This window comes from Vulpes lagopus, chromosome 3 (assembly GCF_018345385.1).
Source record: "Vulpes lagopus strain Blue_001 chromosome 3, ASM1834538v1, whole genome shotgun sequence".
NCBI lineage: Eukaryota > Metazoa > Chordata > Mammalia > Carnivora > Canidae > Vulpes > Vulpes lagopus.
Genome location: NC_054826.1, coordinates 131,220,144 through 131,234,199, shown reverse-complemented (window position 1 = coordinate 131,234,199; position 14,056 = coordinate 131,220,144). Strand labels below are relative to the sequence as shown.

The window sequence follows — 14,056 nt, the reverse complement described above, 5'->3', positions numbered from 1 at the left end:
GCTAGTTTTTTTGTTTCTATTTTTATTGTAGGTTTGTTAACAAAATGGTAATGTGTTACATGTGTTTATATCACAGACCAGGTTTTTTCTGTCAAAAAGCTATGAGTAAGCAGGGTGGAGATATGTAAACTACTCAGAAGAGATCTTTTTAGGAGATAGTGGTATGTGGTGGGGGGACTGAAATCATTCCTCAGCTCAGCTCTGCACTTCTAACTACAGTGGAATGAGTAGGGGGAGTGACTTCATTGTAAATTCTCTCAGACAGCCCTGCCTGGAAAGATCTCTTCAATACTTCTCTTAAAATAATGAAACATATAATGTGCGTGTCAAGTTCTTTAAGAAGTGGAGAAGCATTCTCTCTCTTAACTTCTTTCTTCAGGATGATGCCCGGCAATTATTTGTTTTGGCTGGCAGTGCCGAAGAAGGAGTCATGACTCTGGAACTAGCAGGAGTGATTAAACGGTTATGGCGAGACGGTGGCGTGCAAGCTTGTTTCAGCAGATCCAGGGAGTATCAGCTCAATGATTCTGCTTCATAGTGAGTAATTTTTCCATAATAGAAAATAATTTGGTGACACTAAGAAAGTTCAGGGTCTGTCCTTGACAAAACCATAAGTAACAGACACTTTTAGAAGTCTGTTGCATGATTTCAGGTTAGGGTAAAAGCCCTTCGTCATTTTGTATGACTTGGAGAACAACATTGCCTCTTGGAATGTAAATGGGAGAATTGGTACCATGAAAAGTAGCTCCATGGTAGTTTATAATAAGTAAGTCAAAGAGGAGAGAAATCTTTTGCAGCTGGATCCTGGATCTCTTCCAATGCAGTTCCTTCTGCATAAGGACTTTGCATTAATTGCCAGCTAGTGAGGGAAATTAGAAATGTGATATCCCTTTTTATGCATCCAACTCTGTGGCTGGCCTGCACTATGGATTTCTCTGGTACTAGTCACCACTAATAAATCTTTGGCCAGATCACAATAGTAGACTTTGTACAGAGAATGTTGAGTCTTAGTAAGAAGTCAAAGCATCTATTTGTCAAGGGAATTCTGTTAAGTGTTAAATAGTTTGAGAGAATGTGTAATTAATACTTGTGTGAGGCTTTGATGTGATTTTGCTTCTTATACAACATGTGTATATATAAGATCTATATTCTGAATGTAGGTTTTTAATGTGCCTTTTGGGAACTTGGTGAGTTCTTTGTACCTGTATCTATCTCTGTTCTAATTGGAGGCACTTTTAAGCATTAAGGTATTTTCTCCAATATTCACATTTTCCTATCTTTCATTCTTATTTAAGTTGTTGTAGGAAGAAGTTAAATTATATTTGAAAAACTTAGTTATCTTGAAATGAAAACTTAACCTTAGAAAAATTTTAGGATTCTTGCCCACCTTTTTTTTGTTTTTGTTTCTTCGTTTTTCTTTTTTTTTTTTTAAATTGGAGTTCAGTTTGCCAATATACAGCATATCACCCAGTGCTCATCCCGGCAAGTGCCCCCCTCAGTGCCCGTCACCTAGTCACCCCAAACCCCCCCCCCCCCCCCACACCTACCTTTCCACCACCCCTTGTTCGTTTCCCAGAGTTAGGAGTCTCTCATGTTCTGTCATCCTCACTGATATTTTCACTCATTTTCTCTCCTTTCCCTTTTATTCCCTTTCACTATTTTTTATATTCCCCAAATGAATGGGACCATATAATGTTTGTCCTTCTCTGATTGAATTATTTCACTCAGCATAATACCCTCCAGTTCCATCCATGTCGAAGAAATGGTGGGTATTTGTCATTTTTAATCTTGCCCACCTTTTAATATTTTTTAGTTGCATATGTTGGTAGTTTCAATAATTCTCCCAGTAGTCATGAAAGCTAGATTGTTATTATTTTTTATCATACATTCATTAAGCTCTAAATCCTTCAACTACACCAGAGAACATGCGATTTATAAATTTTTTTTCTTGGGGATCCCTGGGTGGCTCAGCGGTTTGGCGTCTGCCTTCGGCCCAGGGCATGATCCTGGAGTTCCAGGATCGAGTCCCACGTGGGGCTCCCTACATGGAGCCTGCTTCTCCCTCTCTCTGCCTGTGTCTCTTCCTCTCTCTCTCTCTCTCTCTCTCATGAATCAATAAATAAAATCTTTTAAAAAATAAAAATATAAAAATAATTTTTTTTCCATAATATTTGATTGAGACTTGCCTGATTCCTTAACATTGATGGTAGTACTTAGTTTTATAGAGGCTCATTAATGATTCACTTATAATAGTGCTACCTGTTCTTTAGTTTTCTAGCCAAAAACTCTTTAGGAATCTGAAATTACCAAAAATTTAACTTAGCTTAAAAAAAAAATTTAACTTAGGGATCCCTGGATGGCTCAGCAGTTTGGCGCCTGCCTTTGGCCCAGAGCGCAATCCTGGAGACCCGGGATCGAATCCCACGTCGGGCTCCCGGTGCATGGAGCCTGCTTCTCCCTCTGCCTATGTCTCTGCCTCTCTCTCTCTCTCTCTCTGTGACTATCATAAATAAATAAAAATTTAAAAAAATTAACTTAGCTTTGAAGCCGTCTTTTAATTAATTCCCTGAATAAATTTCTTGGAAGTATTTACAATGTTTTTGACTTAGATTTTAAAAAACCCACAACTTTTTTTTTTCTTGAATAAAACCAGAAAATATTCTTATTGAACATAGTTCTCATTTTCTTTTTTTTTTTTCATAGTTCTCATTTTAATTTTAGTAATTCAAACACCATTCTCTAATGTCCCATCAAATGTCAGAACCTACAAATGACCTATTAACTTTAAATGTCTGAGGGTTTTTGTTTTGGTTTTTCTCAATTTTTTTTTCCAAAATTTTTTATTTTTAAGTAATCTTTTCACCCAACATTGGGGCTTGAACTTACAACCCTGAGATCAAGAGTCACATGCTCTACTGACTGAACCAGTCAGGCACCCCAGAAATCTTTTTTAATAAGAATGACATTTCCATATTTGTTTCCTTTTAATTGGCCTTCACAGTTTAATTGTGGTAGAATTAAAACCCCCTTTGTGTGGCATTTATAAAACCTACATTAATTGTCCTTTGCTAGATTCACATTTTTTTCCTCATCATTTCTGTGATACTGAAGCTCTGATTTTGTTCTGCCACTTTATTTTTTATTTTGTATTTTTTTAAAAGATTCTATTTATTTATTTATTCATGAGAGACAGAGAGAGAGGGAGAGAGAGAGAGAGGGAGAGACACAGGCAGAGGGAGAAGCAGGCTCCATGCAGGGAGCCCGACATGGGACTCGATCTCAGATCTCCAGGATCATGCCCTGAGCCTAAGGTGGTGCCAAACCGCTGAGCCACCCAGGGATCCCTTGTTCTGCCACTTTAGTGACAGGTTCAGAATCTACTTTTGGCAAGGAACTAGTTTAGGTTGTTGATTTGGTGTGTACATGGTTAGCTTCACCAAGTAAAAATAAATGTGTTTTATTTAGTTACCTAAATGATTTGGATAGGATATCCCAAACCAACTACATTCCAACTCAGCAAGATGTCTTGCGGACAAGAGTGAAGACCACAGGCATTGTGGAAACTCATTTCACCTTCAAAGACCTATACTTCAAGTAAGTCATTATTTTGCTAGATGTGTGAATTACAAATATCTTTCCTTTAGTTTGTATCTTTAATCAGGGTAAAATTTCTCCAGGCCATATTCTTTGCTTTAAAAACCTATCATCAAAACAACCAACTAACCAACCATCATATTCATCAGCCAGTATTTGAATTTTAACTGAATGAGGGCCCAAACCTTTCTTCTTTCTCCAAATAGCATCAAATACCTTTGTCTATTTGAGAAATTTAAATTCAAAATTAGGTTGTAAATATCAATAAAAGTAATCACATGGTTATCAATTTATTTTATTTTTAATTTTAGTCTTTTCACCTGCTTTTTTGTTGGAATCATCAAAACAGGTATTGAATGTTTGTTGTTTAGAAGGGGTAACAATAATACTAAGTATAGGTACTTAGTGATGTGGCTTTGTTCTGCCATTTTGATATTAAAATAGAAATGCTTTACTCACCAGTGTTGATCCTTCCTTACCGAAGCACATTTCCCTTTAAGTTTAGTGGAATGGAGCTAATATTATCATGGCTCTTGGACTGATTTGTGCATAATGTCATGTACAACTAAGTTCTTAATGTAGTATGAATGGAAAATTGATATAGACATAGAGGTATTTTGGTAAAGTATGATAACATAAAAAGTGGTTTTAGAGAGAGAAAATTCTAGTACATGAATACAAAGGACTTTCTCATTAGCATTAGTCTTTCTAAAATAGGCTTCATCTTGTCTCTGTGTTAATGGTCTTTTGTAAATAACTGTCTTTTTGGTTCCCGTTTTCTGCTTTTGTGACCTTTAAGATTAGGAATAAACTTCTCTTCAATATACAATGTTTGTTCCAGCTACCTCATTATGCTTGTATGTAGTCTGTGATAGTCATCACTTTTGCACACAACTGTAATTTCTAGCTGAGAGCTTCTCCATGTTCTTCTCTCTGAAAACAGTTACTTCACAGGATCTGTGAAATCTACACAGAGTTCAGGTATTACTAGATACCACTTGAGGTCTTGAAATCTTAATAAACCAAAACAGATCTGAAACATGGTGCAGGAAAATAGTTCAGCTGAATATTAGTAGAATAGAAGAGCTGCTTATTATTTTAGGACTGATATTTAACTAGAGTAGCAAAGGCCATATGAATTTATCACCTGTGCAACCTATAAGAATGAGATGTCTTTTTGTGTACTATAAGATCAGTAATCCATTTATAATTAAATGTGGTGAACTTTATTTAGTGTGGGAAACATTCTTGTTGATGTTGACATGGGTTGATCTTTAGTTGGGTAAATCCTGTTGGTCTTCTTGTGTCAGAATCAGTAGCCAGCTCTAGTTAAGATGCCACACCCACTTTATTGTTGGTATAGAGATCTTATTATGAAGTACTATCACTTCTTCCTTTTCCTCTTCTCTCTAGGCAAAACCACTATCCATTTATTCAAACACTTATTGAGCATCTGCTATATGCAAGGCATTGTGTAATTGCTTACTTGCCTCTCAGTTATGAGGTAATGTTTATAACATGTTGATCTGTTAGTGAATTATATTGTAAATGTTAATATGTGCTAAAAGCCAACCCTTGGGACGTCACGGTATTCTGCTACTTTTATGGACTTTGTAGAAGACAACAGAGGGCTAAACTGAAATTATTGCTGTACCAACATGTGTCTCCCCTTGAAAGATTTCTGTAGTGGCATATGTGATGTTTGCTTTCCTAAAACCTATTATATGATCTTGTATTAAAGCCAACTTGTGATTGCATCATTCCAAGTGTCATGTCCAAAGGCTGAAAAAAAACTATGCTAGATCAACCACAAGAAAAGACTGGGTTGTAAACTCAGTTATGTCTTATTTCTCTTGATCTTCAGGGGAAAAGTCTTTGGAAATAGACATTGAGTCACTTTAGATCTGGCATACTAAACCAGCTTGGCAAAGTTTACCTTTTAAAATTTTGTCCTTGTCATTAAACATCTATCTTCAGAGCATCTAATCATTTGTATACATACCTCCTCAGATGCTGGTACTAGCTAGAGGTAGAGCACTGCAGGTGTTCCTCTTACTGTAGGAGGTAGATGAGGACACTGTTGACAGAAGTGCAGTAGTTGGGCCAGGATGTCAAGTAAGCCCCCCAGAAGGGAGTGGTGGACTGAAACTAATCAGGAGTAGAACATAAAATCTGTGAACAGCTGAGGCTTTGTTATTAATTAGATTCAACTAGGACATAGAGTTGGGAAATAGTGGTTACGTTTTGTTTCTAGATATTGGGCTCTTAAGAGTCCTACCCTGAAAAACAGTTTACTTTCCCCCCGTAATTAATCTCTGAAATATTGTTTCCTTAAAGTAAGGAAAACATACCTCAGCCATACCTCAGTTAAAAAAAAAAGAAAGTTAAAAAGTAAGGAAAACAAACTTTCTGGAAGCAGAATGCAAGTTGGAGATTTCTATTTTTTATTGTTCTCTTTGACTAAAGAGGTAAACCATTTTGGGGAGTCAAATGGTGTTACGGCTAAGAGCCTGGGTGCTGCAGTTACAGTGCCTGGGTTCAGAGTCCCAGTCCCCATTTGCTAGTAGTGTGCCCTAGACCCAGTTATTTACCATACCTGTGCCTCAATTTCTTCATCTGTGCACTGGAAACAGTAGTACTAGCAGCAGTGTTGTGAGGGTCAAAGGAGTTAGTGTACTTAAGATGTTTAGGATCATGTTTGGTACCATGGTAAACAATAAATGTTAATATTTTGTTACTATTATTTTATTTTAAGTTGTATTATTTAGCTCTTTATTTTTCCTGTCCTTTTCCCCCCTCCTTCCTTTAGTCCATTTCAGTGCTTTTTTCTGCTGACTTTTGGCACTCCTGATAACAAACTTAAAGGAAGTGCAACTAGTTACCTAAAATGAGGATTTTGATTGTTCCTAGACTTTATTTTCTCATGTTGTTCTCTTTTACTTTTAACCACAGTATTAGTTTGACTGCATTTTATCTGCTCCTTGTTTGTCTTTTCTATTATAAATGGAGTTTTGAATATACATTAGTGGGAAGTTCTCTAACCACTTCAGTTTAGGGAGAGGTGTATTTGTGACCTTGCTGAATTTGTGCATTCTTTCCCTTTACTCAGGATGTTTGATGTAGGTGGCCAAAGATCAGAACGAAAAAAGTGGATTCACTGTTTTGAGGGAGTGACAGCAATTATCTTCTGTGTGGCCCTCAGTGATTATGACCTTGTTCTGGCTGAGGATGAGGAGATGGTATGTGGATCTTCTGTTTAACGTAGCCGGGAAGTAGAAAATAATTCTTAGGAAGATGTGCATTCATTTGCTCATTGAACCAAATCTTGATTCCTTAATTTTTTTTCCTGTCAGTGAGATTAGACTTAAAATATTGATCCGTGCCCTTCTTATTCTTTAAGAGGTAGGACAGCACATTGAGTATGTGGGCAGGATTAAGGCCTCTTGTTAGCCAGTCTTCCCACTTCCCAACCTCCAGGGATTACGAAAATGAGGATTGACTTAGCTTTTGTGTTATCAGTGTCTAGCTTATTTCTGTGAGTGCCATTCAGTTCTTCTAAAACTTATTGGTCTGTTTTTTTCATGAACAGTTCATGCACTTTTACCTTTTGCTACTGACATCATTTTCCCCCCCTCAGAACCGAATGCATGAAAGCATGAAACTGTTTGACAGCATTTGTAACAACAAATGGTTTACAGACACTTCAATCATTCTCTTCCTCAACAAGAAAGACCTTTTTGAGGAAAAAATAAAGAGGAGTCCATTAACTATCTGTTATCCAGAATACACAGGTAAGGGATCCTGAATGATTTTGTTGGAGGTACACATCTTAGATCAACACTTCAGTGACATTGTTAAATTTGTCTTTTATTTTGAACAACGTATGTGTGTCCTTATGGAGAGTGTTCACTGGTAGTGATATTAGCATTAAGCATGTGATTAAGACCCTTTAAGTCTAAAGTGCTATTCTAGATATAGTTGAGTTTACTATGTATATTATATTTCTATCCTCATTTTTTGAAGAAAATAGAGAAAGATAAAAATAAAAATTTGGTGTATTTTCTTTTTTCTAGAGGAAATGACATTTGGAGTGAGATAATGAGAGGATGAATTAGAGACCACTAGGCAGACAGAGAATTAAAAGCTTTTTAGGAAGAAGGAATAGTGTATATGAAAATAGGGAGGTAAAAAAAAAAAAATGTCATGAGGGGTGCCTGGGTGGCTCAGTTGGTTGACCATCCGACTCTTGATTTCAGCTCAGTTCTTGATCTCAGGGTCATGAGTTCAGGCCCTGCATTTATTAATAAAAGTAAGTAAATTTGTTAAAAAAAAATTTGTTTTTGGAACCTAGAAAGAATTTGATATTGGCAGAGTTTAATGTGATGGGAAAGAGTCATTAGAGTGATAGGCAGAGATGCTCATGGAGGGCCTTGTATCTCATGTGGAGATGGTGGGGCGTTATTGAAGGATTTTGATTGGGGTACATGATATAGTGGAAACTGTGCTTTAGAAAGATAAGCAGTAAATAGCAATAAAGATAGTAGGGAGTTGAATTAGTAAGGAGTCTCTTAGGATGCAAATAAAAACTTTAGGTGAAGATACAGGGATATATCCTAGAAGCCAAGGGCAAGAATGCAGACATATCTTAAGACTACATTTAGGAGGGATCCCTGGGTGGCGCAGCGGTTTAGCGCCTGCCTTTGGCCCAGGGCGCGATCCTGGAGACCCAGGATCAAATCCCACGTCGGGCTTCCGGTGCATGGAGCCTGCTTCTCCCTCTGCCTGTGTCTCTGCTTCTCTCTCTCTCACTGTGTGCCTATCATAAATAAATAAAATTAAAAAAAAAAAAAAGACTACATTTAGGAGAAAAAAAAAAAAAAAAAAGAATACATTTAGAGGGGCATGCCTGGGTGGCTCAGCGGTTTAGCACCTGCCTTCGGTCCAGGGTGTAATCCTGGAGTCCTGGGATCGAGTCCCACATCGGGCTCCCTGCATGGAGCCTGCTTCTCCCTCTGCCTGTGTCTCTGCCTCTCTGTCTCTCTGTGTCTCTCATGAATAAGTAAATAAAATGTTAAAAAAAAAACAAAAACAAAACATTTAGAGGGCACCTGGGCAGTTCAGTTGGTTAAATGTCTGCCTTCAGCTCAGATCATGATTCCAGGATTCTGGGATTGAGCCCAATTTTGGGCTCCCTGTTCAGTGGGGAGGCTGCTCCTCCCTCTGCCCCTGTCCCTTATTCCTGTGTGTTCTCTCTCTCAAATAAGTGATTTTTTTTTTTTTTTAAGGGAGTTCTTCCTTTAAAAAAGAAGAATGCATTTAGAACTAAGAAATAGAAAGCTGTCAAGGACTCTGGAAGCACCTTTTCCCTGTCTCTTTTTTTCTCCTTCTCTCTGTGTATCTTTATTCTTCTCTCTGTTTACCAGCCTTCTGTGCTACTCACTTTATGTAATACAAGATGGCCCTGCCACAGTATCTCTCCTGTATTCAAAACACCAGGTTAGGGGCACTTGGCTGGCTTAATCAGTAGAGCATGCGACTCTTGGTCTCATGTTGTAACTTTGAGCCCTGCACATTGAGTGTAGAGATTATGTGGAAATAAAATCTTAAAAAGAAAAAAAAAAAAGAAGACCAGGGTACACTGATAGTGGCTAGCCCCAAGTTCAAATTCCTAGGAGAGAGATTCTGGCCAGTATTAATTTAGGCAAAAATCCTTAGCCCAGTCATTCAATTAAAGTTAAGGATACAAAAAAAAATAAATAAATAAAAAAATAAAGTTAAGGATACAAATATGAATGCCAGGGCTGCACCACTATAACCTTTAGATCAGAGTTGGGTATTTTCAGGGAAGGAGAACATATGTTGGCTGAGCAGACCCTGTAAAGGCTTTCTGTAATGAAGTAGAAGAGTGTCACTAGGGTAAGGAAGTGGGAAGAGTACTCGTAGAATTCTGCCTTGATTGGCTGCTGGTGCTATGATCTGAATTGATATTTAGGAATCTTGATTTTGAAGCATCTGTGGAAAATCCAGATGGGGGTATCTAATAGGTAGATACATACGTGGCCTTGGAGCTTTTATGAGAGATTGGGGGTTAGATATATTGATTGGAGATCATGTATAACTACAACATAGAAATGGATGAGATGACATGGGGTGATGATATAGAATGAGGACAGAAAAGACCACGGATAGAATGAGAATACCAGACTATTGGCAGGAGAGAAAGAAAGGTTTATATTGGATACAAAGAGAAGAACCAGGAGAGCCAAATTATCAAAAACTGAGAAACTAAGAAGCGAAGTGTGGTCAGTAATGTTTAGTGCAGACAAAGTAAGATACACATTGAAAAATGCCCTCTGAAGTTAGTGGTCCAGGAGATGGTGAGTGTTATTGAGAGCAGTGTCAGTGAGAGCAGAGCCAGGGCAGTGAGTTTTTGAGTAGGAAGTAAAGAAATGAAGACAGGTGTAGCCTACTCTTGAGCAGCTTGGATTACAGGAGAAGGAAAGATTTAAGAATGTTCATATGTGGGCAGCCCCGGTGGCGCAGCGGTTTAGTGCCACCTGCAGCCCAGGGCATGATCCTGGAGACCCCGGATCGAGTCCCACGTCAGGCTCTCTGTATGATGCCTGCTTCTCCCTCTGCCTCTCTCTCTCTTTGTCTCTGTCTCTATGAATAAAAAAAAAAAGAAATGAAAAGAATGTTCATATGCTTAGAGGTAAGATTTTATAACAAGAGAAGTTGTAAAAAGTAGATGTAATTAATGGAGCAAGATTTGTAAGTAGGTGGAATTCCATACAATAGATACATGCACTTACTTGTATGAACCTCATAAATGTTATGCCAAGTGAAAAGAAGCCAAACACAAAAGGTCACATTTATGTGATTCCTTTTATATGATATACCTCAAATAGGCAAATCCATAGAGACAAAGCAGATTGGTTGGTGGTTAGCGGGAGATGGGGGAGCATAGAATGAGAGGAATGAAGAATGATTACTTAATGGGAATGGAGTGTTTTTCTGGGTTGGTGAAAAAGTTTTGAAACTAGAGAAAGGTAGTGGTTGCAGAACATTGTGAATACACTAAATGCCACTGTATTGTACATGTTAAAATCGTATGTTATATTAATTTCACCTCAGCTTAAAAGAATCTTGGTAGAGGAGTTAAATTTTGAACTGGAAGGAAGACCACTGTAAGACCAAAGGTAGAAATATGTGGGGATATAGGTGACTTCTAAGTGAGGTGGTCGGCTCAAGAGTCGAGGTATAGTTTAAGCCCCTGGCCCTTGTTTTCTCAGGGAAGTTGGCAGTGTGGCCAGAATCTGGAGGGAGGGGAGAATTAGGGGAGTTCATAGAAAGTAGCCAAGTTTTAAAGCGGAGAGAAATCTTACTTAAGTAAGAGGTGGCGCAGCGGTTTAGTGCCACCTGCACCTCCATCACCCTTAGGTGATGGCCTGACTTAGTTGAATTCAGGCAGCCAGTGTTCTGACTGAGAATCTTCCACAAAGCAAAGAGCCCTCAGTGTCATATCCTTTTTTGGAGTAGAGGGGGCGACCTTCCAAGACTGTTTTCCATTGACTTCATTTTTCTTTTAAGAAGTCTTAACAGTCCTCATTGCCCAAGGATCACTGTCTGTTCCTGCCAGACAGAATTCACTTCTCAGTGCTGTCTTTCCTTGAATTTACAGAAGTTCTGCTCATTTCAAGAAACCTATTTCAAGCACCTACCAACCTATCTTCCATTGTTTCTCTAAGTATTCTGTTTAAATAACACTCCTTTCTTTCTTAAGCTTTTCTTTGTTTAGTCTTTTTTTAAACACTTCGTTTTTGGCATTTGTTGTCATGCTTAATGTCACTTAATTTCATAGATGTTATTTGTTGAAAACAGCCTCTAGTTTACAGGAGTGAAGACTTGTATTTTCTTTGTTGAGGTTTCCTGTTCTAGTCAGTTTCTAGGGCTATTCTAAAGGTTCACAGGTAGATGAGATGGTGTAGGAAGCATGTGGTAATGAGCGTTAATTACAAATATTGAAAATAAGGTTTACTTTTGAGTCTCTCCCCCCTTTATAAAAAAAATAATAGCTTTATTGAGATGTAACTTATATGTCACAAAAATACATTTTAAACTGTGTAAATTCAGGCCCCTTTCGCTTTTACATGTACTGGTTTACCTTTCATTAAGTTATTGCTGAAAGACTCTGAAGCTAAGCCCTGGCCCCCTTTTTTAAAGCCCCCTTAAAACTGGTATGATTTTGAAAAGAAGCATGATTAACTGTTTTGAATTGTTTGAAGATCACTCGGAGGAGCACGGGCTCTCTGACCTTTTAAACAATTGTGTTCTAGCAATGTGTCCTCCTACTTCCCTAGTCTCCTTTATGCATTCTAGGTTTTTTAGCTGAAAAATCTAAATGAAAGGAGGAAAAGAAAAGGTTTTGTTTCCCAAGATCTTTTTTTGTGATAATTTTGTTTTACTTAGTCCGCTCTCAAGAAAAGTCTGATGATTGTAGAATAACCTAATGATTACAGAAATAAGGAAATCTGTCTTATATTCATTTGGGTTATATTCCCTTAGGTGATGGCCTGACTTAGTTGAATTCAGGCAGCTGTTAGGATTTGAACTGAGAATATTGGTTGTCTGCTTCAGGTTCCAATACATATGAAGAAGCAGCTGCTTATATTCAGTGCCAGTTTGAAGATCTGAACAGAAGAAAAGATACCAAGGAGATCTATACCCACTTCACCTGTGCCACAGACACCAAGAATGTGCAGTTTGTTTTTGATGCTGTTACAGATGTCATCATTAAAAACAACTTAAAGGAATGTGGACTTTACTGAAGAGGGTTGGATGTTAATAAAAGGTAAAACTTGAGACAGTTTAGTTCTAGTGCTTTAGTGATGTCTCTTGATATTGTAAGCTTTTCTAATTAAGAATGTTCTTCTTTTCTAGTTATTACAGTGTGGAGTGTTGAGACCAGACTTCTTTTGCTGTCTCAATGGGCAGCTACAAGCATGAACGGGACCAGGGAATGGCAGCAGCATGCAGAATCTTAGCACTCTTTAGCACAATCTTCTGTATTAGGGAACTCTTAATTGACATGAGATGCTAAAGTCAGACATTGGAATTGGAGCAACTGTAAAGTATGATTCGATCATCAAGACATCACTTGGATTTCATAATCTCAAATGTTTAGGGCCGATGTGAAGTTGAGGTGCTGCATTCCAGAACTTTAATATGTAGCTTACTCTTTTTTTCCTTCTTAACAAACCACCAGTAGTTCATTTTTAAAGGTTTTTTTTTTTTTTCATCCAAGAGAATAATGTGACTAAATTTTATTTCTTTGTTTGCAAAAGAATCTTTATTAAAACACAACCTTAACTATGCACATGATGTGGCCAGATCATCTTGAAAATATTCCTCTTAGTAGGAACTCTTTGTTTCTAACTTTGGTATGGTCAGAACATAATACTTCCATAATTAATTCTTTATGGTTATTGGGGCTATGATTATAGCTTTTTTGGATGAAATTTATGTTACTCTCCTGCTCAAAGTACCATTATGTTTTCTAAATGGTAATCACATTGGAGAGTTCTATAATAAGATTCTAGCTAAGTTTTGTTTAAGCTTATGGTTTAAGGTTAACCTGGTTTATGCTGATTACCAAATTACTAGGTAAATGCTGATGTAGTATGTAAAGTTAGCTTCTTGGATACAGACACACGGGGCAGCTGTTGATTAGAAATGCAAATTGCTAAATTCCAAACAGAAACAGTGACTTTGCTGCTACAGATCTACTAAATTGACCACTTTGGTTCTTGCTTGTTTGTCTCAGTCATAGGGAGTTCTGTAAAAGATGCCCCTTGTTTTCCATCTTCCATGGCCTTTTTTGTTGGGAAACATCTAAAGTGTATTAACAGTGCATGCTTTTACTTTGTAAATGTGGTGCCAAATCCCTGTTTGCCATTGTTTTTATTGTAGCAATGTTAATTGTAGTAATCCTTAGTACCTTCTTTTGCCGAAATGATTGCATTTTGGGACTTTTTCCACTATGTTGTGTGTACAGATTTGAATCTGTTATAGTTGGCAGCAGTATTAAAATGGTGAGTAAAGAGTCCAGGTTTGTTCCTGTTTGTAACTAGTCCTTTCTGGAAATATTTTCTTGTTTCTTTTTGTCCCTGCTAAATGTGCTTTGGCCTTTGTCTCAGAATGGGTGTAGGTGGAGGGTTCTCTGAAGGGCGAGGCTAGTCTTTGGTGTAATAGTATTGTTGAATCATGGCCTGACTGAGGGTCTTATGTCCCATCTGTGTAAGTGACATGTAGTCATAATCCATTTTCCAGGTTTACATTTTGGTTTTGTGTAGAGCTTTATTCACATCAGCCTTTTGTATAATGTACAGCAAATGTCCTTAAATATTGAATGGGCCTTTGGGGGAAGGCAGATGAAGAGAATGTATTTTGAACATTCCAGATC

The 14,056-nt window shown here is 37.6% G+C and overlaps 1 protein-coding gene across 1 annotated transcript in view; it reads left to right on the top strand.

Annotated features, from left to right (window-relative positions):
- GNAI3 (G protein subunit alpha i3) overlaps nucleotides 1-13,699 on the top strand; it is a 38,231-nt gene extending 24,532 nt beyond the window's left edge. The window contains exons 4-9 of the mRNA XM_041749210.1: nucleotides 380-537; nucleotides 3,466-3,594; nucleotides 6,704-6,833; nucleotides 7,232-7,385; nucleotides 12,232-12,445; nucleotides 12,535-13,699. Coding sequence (XP_041605144.1) covers nucleotides 380-537; nucleotides 3,466-3,594; nucleotides 6,704-6,833; nucleotides 7,232-7,385; nucleotides 12,232-12,422 — 762 coding nt within the window. The 3' untranslated portion in view covers nucleotides 12,423-12,445; nucleotides 12,535-13,699. The remainder of the gene's footprint in view (nucleotides 1-379; nucleotides 538-3,465; nucleotides 3,595-6,703; nucleotides 6,834-7,231; nucleotides 7,386-12,231; nucleotides 12,446-12,534) is intronic.
- The last annotated feature ends 357 nt before the right edge of the window (nucleotides 13,700-14,056 follow it).